Here is a 20,232-nt window from a genome sequence, read left to right on the forward strand (position 1 = left end):
GCACTCTGATTTCCAAATTAGCTATGATTTGTGCCACTCACAGAAGGCTATCTCACTTTTATGCACTCTCCTTCCCAGTCTTTATAAATTCCTTGAATGCAAGGGCTGCATCTCTCTTCATACATCCTGCAGTGCCTGACCCAGTCAGCACCGTGCCTTCTCTTGGCTTCAGCAGTTATGCCAGGTCCTGGTCTCCTTCATGTTCAAGGCTCCCAAACGAAGGCAAGGACAAACTGTGTTTTCCTCAGGAGCTGACAAAGCCAAGTGCTGGGAGAAGTCACGAGAAGTAGCTGACTCATGGTAAAGTGCTGGGGCTTCCACCCCAGGCTGCCTTAAGATCCCCTTGAGATGACGAGTATAGGGTGTGTGGAGGGAGAAAGAATCCTGCAGCAGAGAGAGCACATGAAGGAGACCACGACCTTGAGAAGCAGCTTACTCACACGATGGAAAGGGGGACATGGGCCCCCATCTCATGAGTCAGAGAGAGAAAGAATTCTTAAAGGATTGTGCCTGTGGTGGGAGTATGGGGTACACTTCTATGAGATGGAGTGGAGATATCTAAGAACTGAAGGTTTTCTGACAACCAAGGGATATGAATAAGATTGTATGTCTTTTCTTTGGTGTTATCCCTGCTTCTCCACTCATCTGCAGCTGGAAACATGGACACCCCCAACTCTGTTCCATTCTGGAGCCAACCACAGCCCAGCTGCAGGTCCGGGAGCAAGTCTTGCTAACAGAGCAGTTGATCGAGGTAGTAGAGATGAGCCTTTCAGCATCCTATATCACTTCCATATTCCATCACTAATGTCTGGTCCTCCAATAGGGTCATCCCACTCCTAAAAACATACCATGGATGCTCAAATGGACTCATCTTGGATGGGAACCTACAAATTTGCCCCCATAGCCTTTTAACATAACTTCAGTATTTTTCAATAGCTTCTTTGACTTTGGACTCCTCTTCTATGCTTTCTGGTCCAGATCTGGGATGGGCCGTTTCTCCAAAGAGCCTTTGTTCCTTCTGGAAGGAAATGGCATTTAGAGCCCAGAATCTGAGTGTGGGATTTACACATTCTTATTGAGTTATTGTTGCTTTAGGTGTTTTAATAGACAGAGCTAAAAAATACAATTTTTTTTTTAATTTGACAGACAGAGATCACAAGTAGGCAGAGAGGCAGCAGAGAAAGAAGGGAAACAGGCTCCCTGCTGAGCAGAGAGCCCAATGCAGGGCTTGATCCCAGGACACTAGGATCATGACCCAAGCCAAAGGCAGAGGCTTTAACCCACTGAGCCACCCAGGCACCCCAAAAAATACATATTCTTCAAGGAAAAAAAATAAATCATGATCTCAGTTGGGTATTTCTAGTTCAAATGAAAGATTACAAGGATCTATATAACTTCTGGGATTTGATTTATATGTTTCCTTTCATTGTCAAAATCGTGATTCCTCAAAATAATAACATGATTTCTTATTTTCTTTACATATATGTATAAAATAAAATTTCAAAATAATAATATAAAATTTTATTGAGGGCAGTAAGAAAACTAAAGTCAATTTAAGATTTCTTTGTAGTTGTTTTGTTTTTAGATTATACCCCATAGGCCTTGAAGCTCTGTGTTTATTTTCTTAATGATTTTATTTATTTATTTGAGAGAGACAGCAGATGGAGAGAAAGAGCATGAGGGGGAGTGAAGGGCAGAGGGAGGGGGAGAAGCAGACTCCCCACTGAGCAGGGAACCCAATTCAGGGCTCGATCCCAAGACCTGAGTTCATGACCTGAGCCAAAGGCAGACCCTTAACCGACTGAGCCACGCAGGCTCCCCAGAAGGTCTGTGTTTAAAGTCATTTAAAATATTTTTTGAGGGCGCCTGGGTGGTTCAGTGGGTTAAGCCGCTGCCTTGGGCTCAGGTCATGATCTCAGGGTCCTGGGATCGAGTCCCGCATCGGGCTCTCTGCTCAGCAGGGAGCCTGCTTCCCTCTCTCTCTCTCTCTCTCTCTGCCTGCCTCTCCGTCTACTTGTGATCTCTCTCTGTCAAATAAATAAATAAAATCTTAAAAATATATATATTTTTTTTTTGAGTAAGCCACCAAATTAGGAAACAAGTTCACTTCTTGTTGCTAACTCTGTTGCCTTCCCCCATTCTTTCCCTCAGCTTATTTTTTATCAGTTTTTTAAAAATCTATTCTTTCGTTGTGGCTTCTTCTATACGTACGTGTTTATGTGGAACAGAAGCAGCTGGATACATGCTTCATTATTTCTCTCCTTCTTTCTAGTCTATACATGGCTTCTGCTTTTTTTTTTTTTTTTTTTCCAATAAGAGTGGGTCCTGGAGATCGTTTTTACAGCAGCCTACTTCCTCAACCACATTCTTCTAACTGCACAGAACTCTGCTATGTGGACATACCAGGATTCATCAAACAGCTCCGTATCAATAGAGATCTGTGTCTGGTCTTTTGCTATAACAAATCGTGCTCTGGTGACTCACCTTGTTACATATGTGCCTCTAAATTCTTAAGAATGGCTATTTTTTTAAAATACATTAAGTGGGGATGCTTGGGGGGTTCGCTGACTCATGATTGCAGCTCAGGTCATGATCTTAGGAGCTTGAGATGAAGTCCCACATCGGGTCCCCCCACTCAGCAGGGAGTCTACTTGAGATTCTCTCTCCCTCCCTCTCTCTGGCCCTCCACCCACTCATGCATGGTCTCTCTCTCTCATTCTAAAAAATTAATTAATTAATTAATTAATTACTAAAATAAACGTTTAAAAAGTGCATTAGGTGTTATCTTTTAAATCTCTGCTATCTAGATATGCCATATTCACATTATTTTAATATGTACTCCTTGAATTATTAGTAATATCATTCCACATGTTTATGGGTTATATGTGCATGTACCTATGTATATTTCTCTGTGTCAACTCTCTGTTTATGTCCCTTTTCAAGGTGTTTATATTTTCTTTATTTATTCTTACTTATTCCTAAGAGTCATGCAAGGCTAGTAAGTTCCATAAGGACAACAGCCAGATCCAGCTTGCTCTCCACTATACTCCCAACACCCAGCCTGGTATCCAGCAAATAGTTACTCAAAAATATTAGTGAATAAATCAGTATTTATGATAGTAATGTATGTCTATATGTTTTCAATTTTTCTCATTTTCACAATTTTGCAACTTGGGGGAGCTGTTTAGCCTCTGTAAGTATTTTTTCCTGTGAGATGGGAATAATAGTTCTTAACAGGTTGTTAATTATTTTATTCATGTGTTTCCTAGAATGTAATATGCACTCAAATGTTAGTGTCACTTATCATCACCACCATCATCATCCTTATCTGTGCATCATTAATCAAACCACAGAATAAAAAGTTCAGATAAGATGTTTCAAGATGGAGCAAAGGGCAACAGAGCAAATGTTTTTATTGTCTGTATAGACAGTCAGGAGTGTTAATAATAACCAATATTATTATTGTATTATATTATAATGTAATATATTATTATAATATACACATTATTTCTATGTTATTATATCTATATTATTATAATATATTAAAATATTATATCGATCAAGAAATTATGAACTAAGCCAAGACAGTTGTTTTCTTGGGAAAATATTTCTTGGGAAAATATTTGTGTATTTCTATAGTCAGGGATTTTTATTTTCCTGATTTTCTAGAATCTAGTAGCCATCTTGAAAGGAAGAAGATATTATCAAAAGATGAGGAAGACCAAAGGCAAAAAAAAAAAAGCACTGGTTCTCTTGATTTTCTTTTGAGATGATAAAGATTTTGAGGGAAGGAACTAAACCATACACAGGATCCAATATGAAAAAATTACTCAGGTCCCTCACAGTCTAAAACTTCCATATTTAAGATCAATCAATATCAAAAATTATTTTCATTTGATTCAATGTTCTTTTTAAAGTACAAATATCCCATGATGTGGGAAAAGTTTATAATTATTACACAAATGCCACCAGAAAACACATAATCATCACATAAATAATTAAACAAAGATTATCTTGGAAACAACAGCAAATTTAAACTTCAAGGAAATCCAACACAAAGAATAACGCCAGCGTTTTCAAACCCCATTTTTAATCATCTGGATCCTGGCTGCAACGTTGCGGTGAATATATTGAAATAAGCCTGACCACAAACTGTATATGCACTATCAAAACTGTGTTTTTTCTTATCAAGTTAGATTCCATTAGTGGAAAGAGTGTGTATAAAGCACCACACCAGCAGCAGAGGAGAAGTCAGATTGCATCCCCGCCCTCCTGCATAGTTGGTGGAGGGATAAGCCTCTCTTGAATCCAAACTTCTCCCCAGATATTGTGCCATTTCTCTGCTCCCCACACGATAGAACCATCCTCACCAGCTGTCTGCACTCCTTCACCTCCCACTGCCTCTTAAACGCACAGCAATCTGGCTTCAACCCCCAAGCACGCCACTGAGAATATTCTTGTCAATGTCTGTAAAGGGAAACATTTAATGCAAGATGCCAAGGTCTCCAGTCTCTTCCTTGACTCACCCATACCACCCATTTGCCCTACATCTACAAAGAGAGCTCCTTGGACCTCACCTTCTGAAATGTAGTAAGCTCCCAAATGTTAGTATTACTCGTCACCATCACCATCACCATCATCTACTCATCGTTCATCAATACCACGGAATAATAAACTCAGATATGGTGTTTTGAGAAGAAGCAGGGAACAACAAGGCAGACGTTTTTATTGTCTGCAGAGAAAGGTAAAGAGTTGGAGATCAAATCTTCCTTCTTTCTACACATCTTCTCTAGGAGCTCTCACTTAGTCCCTTGATAGTAAATAGAATCTCTACATGGATGACTTTCAAATTCTTATCTCTAGCTACTCTTGCTTCTTATATCTGACTATCTACTCAATATCTATATCTGACTATCTATCTGTTCAACATCTCCACTTTGATATCTAGAAGGAAACTCCAAATTAATATGTATAAAATTAGATGTTTGGTTTCCCTGCTCTTCCCACCAACTGTCCTCTCCTACCTCTCCCATCTTAGGCAATGGTAGCTCATACAGCTGCTGCTCAAACCAGATAACCTTGATTCCTCCTTCATCTTCACTCTTCCACCCTCAAAATGAACGTATCACTAAATCTTATGAAAATACATTCAAGTGCCTCCCTCTTAATGCCACCACCGTCTCTTGGCTGGGTCACTAAAAAAGCTTCTGAACGTCCCCTTCTATTTCTGCTTTTTCTCTAATCTACTTTCCACCCAGCAGTCAGAGAAAATTTCTTATAAAGTAAAACAACATATCTTTGAAATGTGTTTTCTGAACCACGTTAAGATTTTATACTTACAAAAATTATTAAATCAACAAGGATGAAGGGAAAACACTAAAATTATAAGTCCACAAATGGACCTAAACATACGTCAAACTGACAATGTACCTACGAAAACAAATCAAATATGGAAGTAAGGAATGAATCCCATACAAATATCAAATCATTGTGTGGTACACCTGAAACTAACACAATTTTAAATGCCAAATAAAAAAATTTTTTTCAAATAATTAATCCAACTAAGTTTATTTTTTTAAAGACTGTTTGAGAGAGTGAGCGCATGTGCACATGCACATGCGTGAGCAGGGGGAGGGGCAGAGGGACAAGCCAACTTCCCATTGAGTGGGAGCCCAACACTGGGCTGGGTCCTAAGACCCTGAGATCATGACCTGAGCCTGAGTCAGACTTAACCTACTGAGCCACCCATCCAAATAACTTTAAAACACAACACTCTCATAACACACTACTGGTGTATTCTTCAACAATAATAATTAAAAACTCAAAGCAATTTTGCACTTTACTGAAAGATTTTATTTTCATAGTGGTATGGGAGTACTACTTCTTGTGAATATTTCAAGACTGAAAAAAATTATATTTTTGGCAACTTGAGTTCTCCTTTTGGGAAAAAGTACAAATGTGTAAGGAGTAAAGGAGAAGAAGAATCCTTTGACTTGTATCAGATTAAAGGTTTCAGAATAAAGTCTCAATAGACAGATGGATACAGAGATAGATAGGTGGATAGACAGACAGATAAGCTCCCTCAGCTCTGTCTACTAAAAGGATCCCAAGGTAAAGATAATCCAGTAGTAATGAACACAACTACTGCTGCCCTCAATCTTGGTTTCCAAATGCCGTTGCTCACTAAAATGATCCAGGCTCCTTAGAAAAATAGCTATTTTTCCCAGGGCTGGGGTGGTAAAAGTCTAAGCCTGGCTATCTTGCTGGGCCAGAAAGCAAGAAAGTACTCAGAACCTGCTGGGGACATATCCAAAGTTTGCAGAAACTGCTGCAAGAAAGTCCCACTTGCCAAATTATGTGTAATTTGAGTATCAAAAAGAACAATCATAGGAACAGATTTTAATCCATTGAATTAAAAAAACATGAGTCTAGGAGCTCTACCAAGCACAACAAAACTACCGGGATTGGGGGGGGGGGGGGTTCTTTACAGAAGAAAACCAATAAATAGAAAAGCACTATTTTGCAACCACCATTGCAATAATTATTTTAGGCAAGAATCAAAGCATGTTACCACCATAGAGTGAAAGATTTGGGCGAATACAATAATATATGCTGCCTCTAGATTTCTCCTCACAGATTACTTATTAAATACAAAAGAACAAATAGGTACCTTTATAATAGATTAATGTAGGTTACACCCCCTTAACCAGTGACCAGACTTACCAGCAATAACAGTCATAAGATGATATCACATGTCTGTGATGTTATGCATGACAAGGATATATTACTTATGCAGATTTCATGCCAAAGAAAGCATAATCACACATCTAATCTCAAGGAAATGATCCAAAATATCCAAATTAAGGAACAGTCTGCAAAACATCTTTCAATGCCATAAAAGAAAACAGAAAAGTTTGAAGAACGCATTCTAGAATACAATGCAATTTAGAGACATGACAACTAGAAGCAATGTATAACCCTTGATTAAATCCTGGATCCAGAAAAGCAAAATAAAAAAAGCTCCAGCTAGGTAGGGCATTATTGGGAAAACAGAAAACTGGATGGGAATTACACATTAGACAACATTAGATCAATAAAATTTCTTTTGCACATGATAATTATGTGGGAGAATGTCTTTCTCCTTAAGACATACCTGCTGACATTTTTAGGGAGAAAGTGTCCTTTTTTAAAGAAATATTTTCTTAATTCATTTATTTAAGAGAGGGAGAGAGCATGTGCGCAGTCAGGGAAAGGACAGAGGGAGAGGGAGAGAATCCTCAAACTCCCCACTGAGCACAAAGCCCACCACTGGCTCCATCCCTGGACTCGGACCATGACCAGAGCTGAAATCAAGAGTCGGAGTCTGAATCAAATGAGTCACCCGGGAACCCCAGGAGAGTCTGATGCCTGCAACTCATTCTGAAATGATACAGCGGAATCAAAAAAACATATAAATATACAAAGAGAATGATGAAACGAATGTGGCAAATTATTAAGAACTGTGAATCTAAGTGAAGGGCATATAGTATCCAATCAGTGTTTTTGCAACTTTTTTGTGCACAAGAAACTTTCAAAGATAAAATGTAGGCAATAAGAAAGTAATATCCTACTTCAAATTTGACCAAAAACACGAAAGAAAACAAAAAACAAAAAAACAGCATCCATGTGTCTCACTATATTGAGAATTTGATCCCAATTCCTCGCTGTCTACCCATTTTTTGCATGGCTAAGTCCGTAGGCATTTGTCGGGTCTCAGATCAGAAGTCATTTCCTCCGGGAAACCTTCCCTAAATACAAAAGCCAGGATGGGGTCTCCCATCTTCACTATACAGCACTTAGTGCTTCTTGTATAACAACTATCATTATTTTATTTATGCCTGTTTGCCTTTATCTGCTGACTTCATGAGGAGAGATCCCAATCTATCTTTTGTCTGCTGTTTCCCCAATACCCATCAGAACATCTGGCCCTTTGTTTGCTGGCATAGATATAAGTGCTGCCCAACAAATATATCCAGTTCCTCCCTGGACACATGGTACGACTGCACTTTCCTCTCCTTTTGGAGTTAGGTGTGACCATGCAACTTGCCCTGAAAAAGAAGTCTGAGTGCAGAGGTATTTGCCATTTCCAGGCAGGATCTTCAAGAGTGACTGCATGATCTTCTCTTTCTCCCTCCCTCCATCACAGTGACTGGCAATGATCAGCCAGGGTGGGGATGAGGGGGAGAAGACCCGTAGCCAACCCAAAATGGAGATTCTATTAGCCTAGGTGCCTATATGCTTACAGTGAGCAGGACCCCCAGCTAACCATGCCTCCCACCCCCTACTGATCATGTTGGACATATAATGGAATAAAAAATAAACTTGGTAAAGTCAAAGATATTTTAAGGTTATTTGTTACATCAGCACAAACCAGCACATCCAGACTGATGTACATATGTTCAAATACTCAATGAAACTCAATACAAATAGCCAAATAGTCACATTAGGGTAAAGGTCATATGAAAATCTAAGTATCCTTCACAGGAGATAGGTCAAATAAATCACCCTTTACTCATACAGTGGAACTATGTGAACATCAAAAATAATGATGTACCTCTTGATGTATTGATGTCTGAGATGTTCCATAAAGTGAAAAAATAAAAATATATGTACAAATGACTGCATATGTTTATAACAAAATTTTCACTTGGACGTGTTGACCAAAAAGCCAAGATGGGATAAAAATTGGATACCAACCAACTTCTGGATAAAACCACATCTAAAAACTTCTAAATGGGTTATGAAAGTGAATTAGAATACTCTGAAATCTCTCACCCAAAATGAAGATGCAATATAGTCCAGAGGGAGAGGACTTGTGCCTTCACTCCCCTTTTGGAGGGGACCAATGGTATTCAGTGAGTCCTATGCACCTGCCCCAATCAAGACAGCAACACTGCCGCGGGACCACTCAGAGACTCACTATGGGTCCCCCCAGTTTGAGAGGGGAGTGAGAAGGAGAATGTGAGTGGAGTCTGACTCCTGCAGAAGCCACTTCGGTGAACTGCCAATTCTGAGAAACCGTGTCCTGTAAGGGACAGAGCGCTGGCAAGGAGAACAGGGTCTCCAAAGGACCTGGGGAAGGGCTTGCCAGAGAGGTGCAGCAGGGAACACGTGCCAGACATCTAGAGCCCAGAGTCAGCTTAGCATTGTGCCAGTCAACAAAGAACTTTCCAGCTCATCAAGACTAAAGGCGTCAGAAACATCAAACAACGTGTGAGGGGGGGGGCGGAGAATGGGACCCAGTCCTGCCTGTAGAAACGTCTGAATGGTTGGAGCTTTGATCACCATACAGAACGGGACATTCTGAAATCTCAGTCTAGTCTGTGTTTTGTTCCTTAAAGCATCTCTATGACTTTTATTACTTGTGAGCTGAAGTCCTGGGGCTTGTGCATGCTTTTATCCGGGAGCAGGAAAAAAACCCTTAATCGAGAGCATACCACAAGGGCAACAGAGGACAAAGAAGGCTGCTTTATGATTCAGCCCAGTACCCCCACACCAAACTTCCCCCACCTGTGGATAAAATATCCTTGGAACACACACAAGAGCCCATATGCGGTGCTGGCCTCTCAGATGAGTTATTAGAGACAAGAGGGAAGTTAACTTTTCTCCAGATGGTCTTTTGCACATTTTCAGAGTTTGTACCTCTTCCTGCCCACACGCAGGATGTAGACGCCCGTGTTGTGAAGTGACCTTATTAGATGGGTTGGCTGGCTGGTATGAGCACCGGCTGCTGGGACTGTCCCTCTGGTTAGGTCACAACTGGCCGCGTGCCCTTACACATGTCAACCACCCTCTCTGTGCCAATGACATCAACCGTAACATGGGAATCAGGGCAGTGGCTCTCTGGGTTGTGAGGATGAGGTAGCTGAGGGCCTGCAGAGCTCTTAGGAGAGGGCCCTCCCTGTATGTGTTTGGAGAACATGAGCTGTTGCTATTGCCTAGTTTATAATAATAATACAATAAATGTTAAAGGGGAAAGATTTATCAGAAAACAAGGGGAAAATCTGAGTACCACTAAGAACTGTCCATGTTTTTCTTCCATGGGATGTGGAAAAGAGATTCAGACAGGATAAAATGGTTAAAACTTCAAAGTAACCATCTGAGAGACCAAGAGGTTAAAATCAGGAAAACAATCATCACTTACCAAGTGTCAACTTCCCTGCAAACAAACAAACAAAAAACAAACATACAAACAAACAAAAACCCAAAAAGCAAAACAGAACAAAACCCATCAAGGGTATTAAAGTATTAGACATCACAATCGGAAAAACTAACAGTACCTCTGAGGAGGACAGCATCCAAATATAACTAGTTACTAATTGGGAGAAATCTCAAAAAGCTCCAAGGGAAGTGGGGGTGGGTTGGAAGACATAAATTTAACCACCAGAAAATTAGTCATGAACTTGAAATACTAGAATAGAAAGAGAGGGGGAAAGAGCACTATTTTTGGACAGTGCTCCAGAGGCTGACATCCCAGGGCCAGGCAGGTGCTGGTCCCATTGCCACAGACACCAAATGCAACCTGCCCACAACACCCATGTGCTTAAGTGGCAAGAGACGAGGGTGAGCAGGGGGAATTCTGCAGAAGGGTGGCAATCACCAGCCAAGGGGTTATGACCTTGGAGAGATCGAAGATGACTGCCCTGGGATACCCCACGGATGGATGGACACCCCTAGTGAAAGGGCTGGCCCCAGGAAAGCAAAGTCCTCATGGAGCCAAGACTGTGCATTTATTCATTTGACAGACAGAGATCACAAGTAGGCAGAGAGGCAGGCAGAGAGAGAGGGTGGGGAAGCAGGCTCCCTGCTGAGCAGAGAGCCCGATGCGGGGCTCGATCCCAGGACCCTGAGATCATGACCTGAGCTGAAGGCAGAGGCTTAACCCACTGAGCCACCCAGGCGCCCCATGGAACAGCAGAATTTTAAAGAGAACTGCATGGGATGGCGTTGAGCCCAAATCTAGAAGACTTGGATCTGCACCTCTTCGGAGGCCCAGGGCCAGGAAACAAGGCCTTTAAGCATCTGCAAGTTACAGCTGCTTCACCTCCAACCCTTGTCTGTTGTAAGCAGGTGAGGGCAGGAGGCAGGTGAGGGCAGGAGGCAGGAGGCTCAGACATGCAAGTAAGTTATGGAAAAACACAAAGGGTCAGGTGAGAATAAATAAGCCCCCAGAAGTCAAAGGACCAGATAACAAGCTTCTCAGAGTCAAAAGAGAGATAGCATGGTCCCTGTGATTCCACAGCACAAAAAGCCTTCCTTATGGAAAAATGGAATATATAAATACTAGGACTGACAAGGATGAGAGGAAACCTTTTGGGGACAACAGCATGGGAAGTACATATAACATGGTGACAATGACCAAGCAGAACCAGCCAGGCCTGCCACATAAGGCTGTGCAGTTTGCGTTTTGCACAAAGGCTTCCTCCAACTGATAGGGTCAAATGGTGGCTGAGGTCTGGTCCCCACGTCCCAAGCCAGGAAAGGGTCACTTCTGGAACACACCAACTTTTTATAATTCATGCAAAGGCATCTTAGATGTTAGAAGTGGGAGTGGAAGGAGGGGTACAAAGAAATGTAAAACCTAAGGAAAAACTGTTATGTACCCAAATGGAGAACTGGCTACAGACAACAATGGCAGAGTGGTTGACCAGTTGTAACAGTTTGCTGGCATGGAGTGGTTATTTTTTTGTCTAGTGCTACACTGGCACATGATAGATAATCCCGTTTGATAGTTACAGCAACTGGAAATGAAGTGGTTCCTATCAAAGGAAGATTCTAACACTAAATTAAAAAGCAGAACTGGAAACAGAGCTAAAGTCTAGCTAAAACAAAAGAAAATGAGGGGCGCCCAGGTGGCTCAGTGGGTTAAGCATCTGCCTTCAGCTCAGGTCATGATTCCAGGGTCCTGGGATCAAGCCCTTCATCAGGCTCCCTGTTCAGCACTCAGCACAGAGGCCTGCCTCTCCCTCTCCCACTCTCCCTGCCTCTGTGCTCACACACTGTCTCTGTCAAATAAATAATAAAATCTTAAAAAGAAAGAAAGAAAGAAAGAAAGAAAGAAAGAAAGAAAGAAAGAAAGAAAGGAAGAAAGGAAGAAAGAAAGAAAAAGGCAACATAAACCTAGAGTCACAAGGTAAAACACAGGCTTTCTGTATGAAAATCAAATATAATTTTGCCCTGCAAGGGGTCTTGAAAAATACCAAGGTTCCACCCCATTTTTTCCACTACTCAACTCTCCGTCTGCTCAGGGCGATCATACTGCCACCAGGACAATGAGAATGCCACTATATGTGCACCTACTGTTTGAGGGCATTCACATGCTCTCACGTGTACGAATCTGGCAGCACAGCGTCGTGCGAAGGCCAAGAACTCGGTTACAACAGGACCTCAACTAAAATTCCAGATTTTACCCCCTTGTCTAGATGACCTTGGGCAAGAAACCCACTCCCTCTGGATTTCAGTTGCTAAATCTCTAAAATGAAACCCACACTCCCCATTTCACAGATGCTAAAACCGAGGCATGCAGAAGGGAAGTAATGGATAGCTGGTAGAGCAGGGATGCCTTTTGACACAAGCCTAGTGCTGTCAGAACTGACACAGGGTCAGAATCATGCCCGTGGTGTTACTGTTCTAAAACTCCATATGAATTTCCATTCATTGTCTCGAAAAAAATTAGGACAAGGACATGTGTAATAAGTGAAAGTTTAAGTATCTCTAATGACAAATGCATCTTTCATTTTATCCAAAAGAAAATCATACTGATAATAAATCAAAGTAAAACTCTTTTCCAAATTATCCAAATTGGTTTAATGCTTTTAGTTGATCATTTCCCAAAAATATGTAAATACTTTATAACTACAAATAAATAATTTTTTATTTATTCCACATTACTCATGAGGTCTAAGTAAACTCTAGGGCTCAGAGATAAGTCTGCCTCAATAATTAATAATGAAGTTATAATTTACATACTCAAAGTCCCCTTTAAATTAAATGTGGGTTTTCCCTACAGTAGAACCATCTTGATTAAACGTGTTTAAACTCAAATTATGCCAAAACCAGAAAAGTCCACGGCTCCTTAAATAACAGAACTTCAAATAAGTCCTTGCTATCACTGAGCAGCCAGGTAGTTTTTTTGGACTAAGTTCCTGTAAGCAGAACAAACTAAAAAGATTTTAACAATCACAGTCAAGCACTGAAGTTCAGAAGATAGTTAAACGTCAAGACCTAGAGAACAGAAGGCTCACCTGGAGAAGGAGGGTCTTTTATTACTGAAGTCACTTTCAGAGACCAGAAAACCAGAGACAAAAGGCTAACTTGCATTTTTGGGAAGATATATTAAAAAGTAGCATAACAACAAATGCACTCCCATAAAAATATTCTGTAATACTTGAAAAGACACTGGCAGAAAGATACAAAAATTTTTGGCATACCTGGCTTGATCCAAAAAATCCAATATAAGAGTAAAATCATTTAAGATATTGGGTTTTTACTTGCTAAACTCTTCAGATGTACACAAAAATTATTTTTAAATAGCCTTAAAGAGAAACTTAACTAAGGACAATTTCCTACTCACAAATACAAGTCAGAAATCAAGCTACTCAATAAAGCATAATTAGATAGAAAGTAAGGGTTCTGATCACATGCACATATCAAATCTCAAAAGGAGTTTACATTAAAAAATGAGCCCATAGGTCCAAAAAAAGATCTGTAGGACTACACATTAAATGCTAATATGGTTGTTGCTGAGACGTGCAATTAGAAGTGGAATATATAGGGGCACCTGGGTGGCTCAGTGGGTTAAGCCTCTGCCTTCAGTTCAGGTCACGACCTCAGGGTCCTGGGATCGAGCCCCACATCGGGCTCTTTGCTCAGCGAGGAGCCTGCTTCCCCCTCTCTCTCTGCCTCTCTGCCTACTTGTGATCTCTCTCTCTCTCTCTGTAAAATAAATAAATAAAATCTTTAAAAAAAAAAAAGAAGTGGAATATATATTGCTTTCACAACCAGAAATACTCAAAATATATACTGAGATGGACAATATAACGCTGATGGAACAGGAAGACAGATGCAGGTTGATTTTATTTCCACCAGTTTATTATCCATGAGATCACTGTTAACCAAATGCAGGGCACTTCACTAGATGCAACAAGAAAAACCAAGATGAATCAACAAAATCAAAACCCATGCTCTCAAAAAGCTCCTGATAGAGGAGGAGAGGTAAATACAGGTTCCAGCAATGAAGTACAAAGTACAAAGCATTTACAAACAAAATGTGCTTTTGTGCTAACAGCAAATACAGAATGATAGAAGGGCAAGAGAGAAGAGAAATTAATTTTAGCCGCATGGAAATCAGGAGAGCTGAGGCAGAGTAGGATGGACAGATTCTGGCAAGTGAGTGATGAGAAAAGAGGGCAAAAAAAAAAAAAAAAAGCCCAGTTCCTTCTGAGCAGTCACTATGTGCCTGTTACTGAGAAGTACCTTCATTCATTCATTCAATCAACTATTCATTCATTCACCCAATCAACCTTCATATTTGCCCTATAGGAGGTGCTCTTATCCCTGCTTTGCAAACCAGGAAGCGGAAGCTCGCTCAAGCTCATATCACTAGGAAGCGGAAGAACCAGGACTGAACCCAACCCTGTGTTCCTCACCACTCAGCTATGCTGCCCCTCTAGGCCAAGAGAAAACACCAAGACCTGTAGGCCAGTAAAAAATAATGAACAAGGTCATAGAAGACGAAGGAAACTTACATTTACTGAAGGTTTATATGGGTCAGCTTCTCTGTCTTCATACCTTTTATATGAAAATTTATTTATTTTTCCTGTGATATGATCATTATCACACCCATTTTAAGGCTGAGAAAACTAAGGTTTGGATAGGTCAAACATCAGGCCAAACAGCTACTATGAACCAAAGAGAAATTTAAACCAAGTCTGAGAGTCCAATCCTGGGACAACCAGTCAGATGGATAAAAGTGTCTCAGTTAAGCCCCAAAACAGCTCTGTACATGTGGTAATATTATTTTTCTCATTTTACAGCTAAGGAAATGAAAATTAAGATAAGGTAAGTAACTTCTCCAAGGTCACAGAACTGGTAAGAGGTGAACCCAAAGTTTAAGCTAGGCAGCCTGATTTCAGAGCCAGAATTCTGACCCTCTGGATAAAATGCAGAAAGAGTAAACACGAGGGGCGCCTGGGTGGCTCAGAGGGTTAAGCTTCTGCCTTCGACTTGGCTTGGGTCATGATCTCAGGGTCCTGAGATCGAGCCCCATATCGGGCTCTCTGCTCAGTGGGGAGCCTGCTTCCCCCTCTTTCTGCCTGCCTCTCTGCCTACTTGTTATCTCTGTCTGTCAAATAAATAAAGTCTTAAAAAAAAAAAAAAGAAAGAAAGAAAGAGTAAACTTGAATCAAACAGTGGACAGCCTCTAATGGCACACTTGGAATTCATCAGCTATGCAAACTTACTGAAGATTTTCCTCTGGGAGAACACGATTAAATTACATTTTAGGAATAAAATCCTTTAAGAAACATATCAAAATTAGATTCTTGACACAGAACATGTAATAAGACATGGAGCACCTTACCTTTACAGCTTCTCAAATAAGCTTAACCACTGTTTCAGTTAGGTGTATTTCATTTACCCAAGAAGGTCATCGCTGTAGTTATTCTGCAAGTATGGGGAGGGTTACTGTAACCCTCTTAAAGTGTCAAGCCCCAACTAGGTACTGCAATACTTGACATAAACTACATTAGATTTACACATTATTATATCTTTCTATAGATCCCCTTACATAGTGGTGTAGAAATTGGAAGCAAAGTAATTGATCATTGAACCTGCCTTCTCAAAGCAAAGCAGGAAGAGAGGGGAGGGGGGCAAAATCCACAACTGAAATAGGTTTGCTTTTCACAACTCATTTTGCATTTTGACTTGCATGCCCAGCTAACGAGCCAGGAGGCCTAGGATGTTCCACCTCCAAAACAGGTTCAACCTCCCCCAGCGACAAGCAGCCTGACTCATCCTAACAGCCAGCATCAATTCTTAATGAGCCCCAGAGCTCCCCAAGTCCTTTCTACTTTTCCTGCCTGGGAGTCCCTGGCCCCCTTTCCCTCTGTCCCAAATTCCCAAAGACCTCCCTCATTTCACCTCTCTTCTTTAAACCTGAGGTATAACTGACACGCAGAGTGATACGAGTCTGTGGTGCATAACACAGTGATTCGACATTTATACCCAGTGTGAAATGGTCCTCACGGAAAGTCCAGCCACCGTCTGTCACCGCACAAAGTTAACACGACATTATTGACTGTGTGCCCCACGTTGTCCGTGGCATCCCCGTGACTCCTGTATCTGACAACACTACATTTACACTTCTGGACCCCACCCCTTAAGAACCGCCGCCAGCCCCTTCCATCAGGAGGCAGCCCGCAGGCGTGGGTGGCTCTCTCCCCCCTTCCCTCCATCCTCACGGCTCCCGGCTCGCCCCACCCCCACCCCCACCCCCACTCACCAGGTGCAGGGCCAGGGGCAGCAGCAGCAGGAACAGCCACAGGTAGAGGTGGCAGCTGTTGGTGAACGTGCTCTGCTCGGGGTCGTGGTACCAGCCGCCGGTGAGCGCGGCCCACACGCCCTGCCGGAGCAGCTGCAGAGCCTGGGACACCATGCCGGCTGCGCCCCGGGGCCGCCGCGCCCCGCGGCGCGCAGCCAGCCGCCGCCGCTGCCCGCGCGCCCGCGGCTCTAACAGCCCGGCCCCCGGGCGCCCCCGCCGCCGCCGCCCCCGCCGCCGCCCCCGCCCCCTTCTTCCGCCCCGCGACCGAGGCGCGAGCTGCTCTTCTGCCCCGACCCGCGGACCGCGGCGCCGGACCCGGCTGCTGCCGCGGGGCAGGTGGGCGCCATGTCCGAGGGAGGAAGGATTTTCCCATGGTGCTCAGGGGCGGCCGCTCTGAGGATGCTCCGGAGGCTCCGCCCAGCGCCCGCCCAGACCTGCTCCAACAGGCCTGCGTGCGGGGTGGAAGGACTTTTGAGTCCCTCCAACCTCTCTTTCTGGCTCTGCCCGCAGCCCCCTCTTTTACTCCGCATCCTCTTATTAGGGGGTGTGAATGGCTGAAAAATCAAAGGTGTTCTCATGCAGAAGAGACCCACCGAGACACGCTCTGTTCCCTTTCCCCCTTTTGCTCCCTGCACCAAAAATATTTATGTAACCAAGATCCTGTCACGCATCATTCAGTGTAATTTCTCCCTCCTGAGCACTGTCTGCACAGGTTCACTCTCCTTAATTAACCGCTGACCTCAGACGCGCAATTAGTCAGCCTACGCCCTCCCTGCGCCCTTGGCACTGACCCTGTTGCCTCCCTGACCTTTCCCCCTCCTCCCCTCTGTGGTTGTCCAACTTGTCAGATAAAGAACATAACAACCTTTCTGGAATGATCTGAGGGGCCTCGGTTAGACTTGTCTTTTTACATTTTGCCTCTAACATAATCCCAGTCATCAATCGACTACTTAGAACGTTAGTCTGTCTTTTTATACTGTTTAGATAGGAAGACCCACTAGAAGATATCAGGGAACTAATAATCTTTAAGCTTTTATACTATTTTATAATTTATAGTAGGTCAATTTCTAATTCTCTTCTAAAAGCAGGTTTTGGACAAGAACGAAATAAAGAAGAACTCATCTTTTGAATGAGGAAAGGAAACTCTCATTAGTAATTGATAACTTCAAGTAAATGAGTTTCAGGTTCTCGCAGAGAACAGGTTTTGGAAATGGAGGAGATGAAAGGGAACTTGGCTTGATCAGGATGAGCAGAGGAAGCCTTGTGTCAATTAGGGCCTCTGGGCAAGAGCAAGGAATAGAAGCGTTCATGGTCCCCAAACATGCCTTTCCTGTGTCCTCTGTCGGAAACACATCACATCTGCCCTCTGATGTGGGCACCGCATATTCCTTGGCCACGTTTTGGACTGCCGCAGTGTTTGCTGGTGGCTGCCTGAGCCACGCCGGGGAAAGCCAGGCATGCCAGGCTTCCTATGCTGAAATGAAACAATACGAGGTCCATCCTGAGGAGCTGGTCTGGAACAGGAGAGTCCACTGGGGGGCAGCAAAGTCTAACCCTGGTGCTATGCAGTCAGGCTTAACCACTTTTTCATCCTCTCAGCACTCATCTGCAAGAATGACTAACCAAAATGCAATAATGCTTTCTGTATTCGAATAAGACTTTTCTCAAAGCCAAGAGGATGTTTGTGATATGGTTCATGCTTGAAACCTACCAGGTGCTCTATAAATACTTAATGAGTGAACGAATCCATCAACTCCACAGGCAGCCCCACACTAAAGGATCCCTTCCATGTGCACAGGTCTGTTCATGCACCAGAGGCGTGCCCTCTTTCATGTGCACCTGATTCATCCAATATTTATGGAACACCTTCTATCTGCCAGTCATTGTGTTGAAGACCAAGGAAGCAAATATCAATAAAAATATAATTCTTTCCATGAAGGAGTGAACAGACTACAAGAGGAATCAGACAAATCAAACAAGACTTGCAACAAAATGTTCTGGGTGCTATAACAAAAGTGTATCTATGTATCCTTCGGTAGGAGGTCATCGAGAGGTCGTGATTCCTGATGGACCTGAGAGCTGGGCCCAGGGTTATCAGAGGCTCCTTATTGCCCCCCCCACCCTACACCCACCCCATAATGGAATATATGTAATACCCACTGTTTTCACTCTAGGAGCCACAGCAAGGATTCAGACTTGAGACAACAATGTATTCCTGAGACCATGTGGACTGTTTACACAATTGAACCCCGTTAAGGCCTCCATGTGAACTCCTAAGATTCTGGTGGACAGCAGCAGATATCTTGTGGCTGTGCAAGACAAGCCACAGATATAAGTTCCCTGGCTTATTAAAACTCCCACTGGGTGCCTGCATGGCTCAGTCAGTTAGGCATCTGCCTTTGGCTCAAGTCATGATCCTGGCGTCCTGGGATCGAGCCTCGTGTGGGGCTCCCTGCTCAGTGGGGATCTGCTTCTCTCTCTGCCTCTGCTCGTGCACTTGTGCTCATGCCCTCTATCTCTCAGGTAAATAAATAAAATCTTAAGGAGAAAGAAAGAAGAAAAGAAAAATTGCCACCTCCCAATCTAGAATGGCCTGCCTCTCTTCCTTTGGTCTCTCCTCACCCTCGGTGTATGGGGGCCAGTTTCAAATTCCCAAGAACTTCCAAGGTTGCAAGGTCAGTTTTGTGGACCACATGAAGTTTCAGAACTTATCCTTGGCAATGGACACCCGCTGAAAGGCTTTAAGCACAGATGTGACATGAACCTGAGCCAGCGAGAGTGGATGTGAAGTTGAGGGATTAAATATAACTTAGGACTTGGAGAACAATTCGATGTAGAGGCAAAAGAATAAAGTGACTTTCTATTTGGGGTTGGAGTGACTATGCTATGAAATTAATCAAGTTGTGGAATATAGGCTGTCTAGAGGGGGAGAAAAAAGGACTACACTGATTGTGGGTTGCCTGGGGTTTGGCAGGTGGGGCAGGGTGAGTATGGTTCTGGAGCTTGAAATAGGGATACAGACTTGGGGTGGGGGCAGCTTGGAGTTCACGAAAGGGAATGACAATCTCCTGGAAAAGAGTGTGGAGGAGGGAGCATGAAGACTGTGGGTCACAAGGGTTAAAGGCAGGGGCAGGAGGAAAGGAGGGAGGAGAAGAATAGACCAAGGTGGGCCTGTCATCCCTAAACAAAGAGCAGTTCAAGAAGGAGATGGTTCACAGTGTCGAGTGCCATAGAAGAACATTGTCCTTAGGAGTGACCTATGCCACTGCAGCTTCAAGATTACAGATAGTGACCGGGGCAGTTGCCTAATAATGTTATATTTAAAAAGAGTGAACAGGGAGTGGAGAAGAAGAGGCAAGTGAAGTCAGCCACGCCTTAGAGGCCATGAAGGTAGATGTGATCTATATGTAGGTACAAGGACAACAAAGTTTGTCAAATTTCCTTTTGACAGAGAGGAGTCAAGATGGCGGAGATGTAGCAGGCTAGACTACTTCAGGTAGCGGGAGATCAGCTAAATAGCTTATCTAAAGATTGCAAACACCTACAAATCCAACGGGAGATTGAAGAGAAGAAGAACAGCAATTCCAGAAACAGAAAATCAACCACTTTCTGCAAGGTAGGACTGGCGGAGAAGTGAATCCAAAGCGACGGGA

The 20,232-nt window shown here is 42.9% G+C and overlaps 1 protein-coding gene across 2 annotated transcripts in view; it reads right to left on the reverse strand.

Annotated features, from left to right (window-relative positions):
• The window catches only part of PCNX2 (pecanex 2), a 280,264-nt gene extending 263,546 nt beyond the window's left edge, over positions 1 to 16,718 (reverse strand). For both annotated transcript variants that reach the window (XM_047702153.1, XM_047702152.1), the window contains exon 1: positions 16,541 to 16,718. In XM_047702153.1, coding sequence (XP_047558109.1) covers positions 16,541 to 16,693 — 153 coding nt within the window. In that variant the 5' untranslated portion in view covers positions 16,694 to 16,718. The remainder of the gene's footprint in view (positions 1 to 16,540) is intronic.
• Between the last annotated feature and the right edge of the window lie 3,514 nt (positions 16,719 to 20,232).

The sequence above is a fragment of the Lutra lutra genome, chromosome 14 (assembly GCF_902655055.1).
Source record: "Lutra lutra chromosome 14, mLutLut1.2, whole genome shotgun sequence".
Taxonomy (NCBI): Eukaryota; Metazoa; Chordata; class Mammalia; order Carnivora; family Mustelidae; genus Lutra; species Lutra lutra.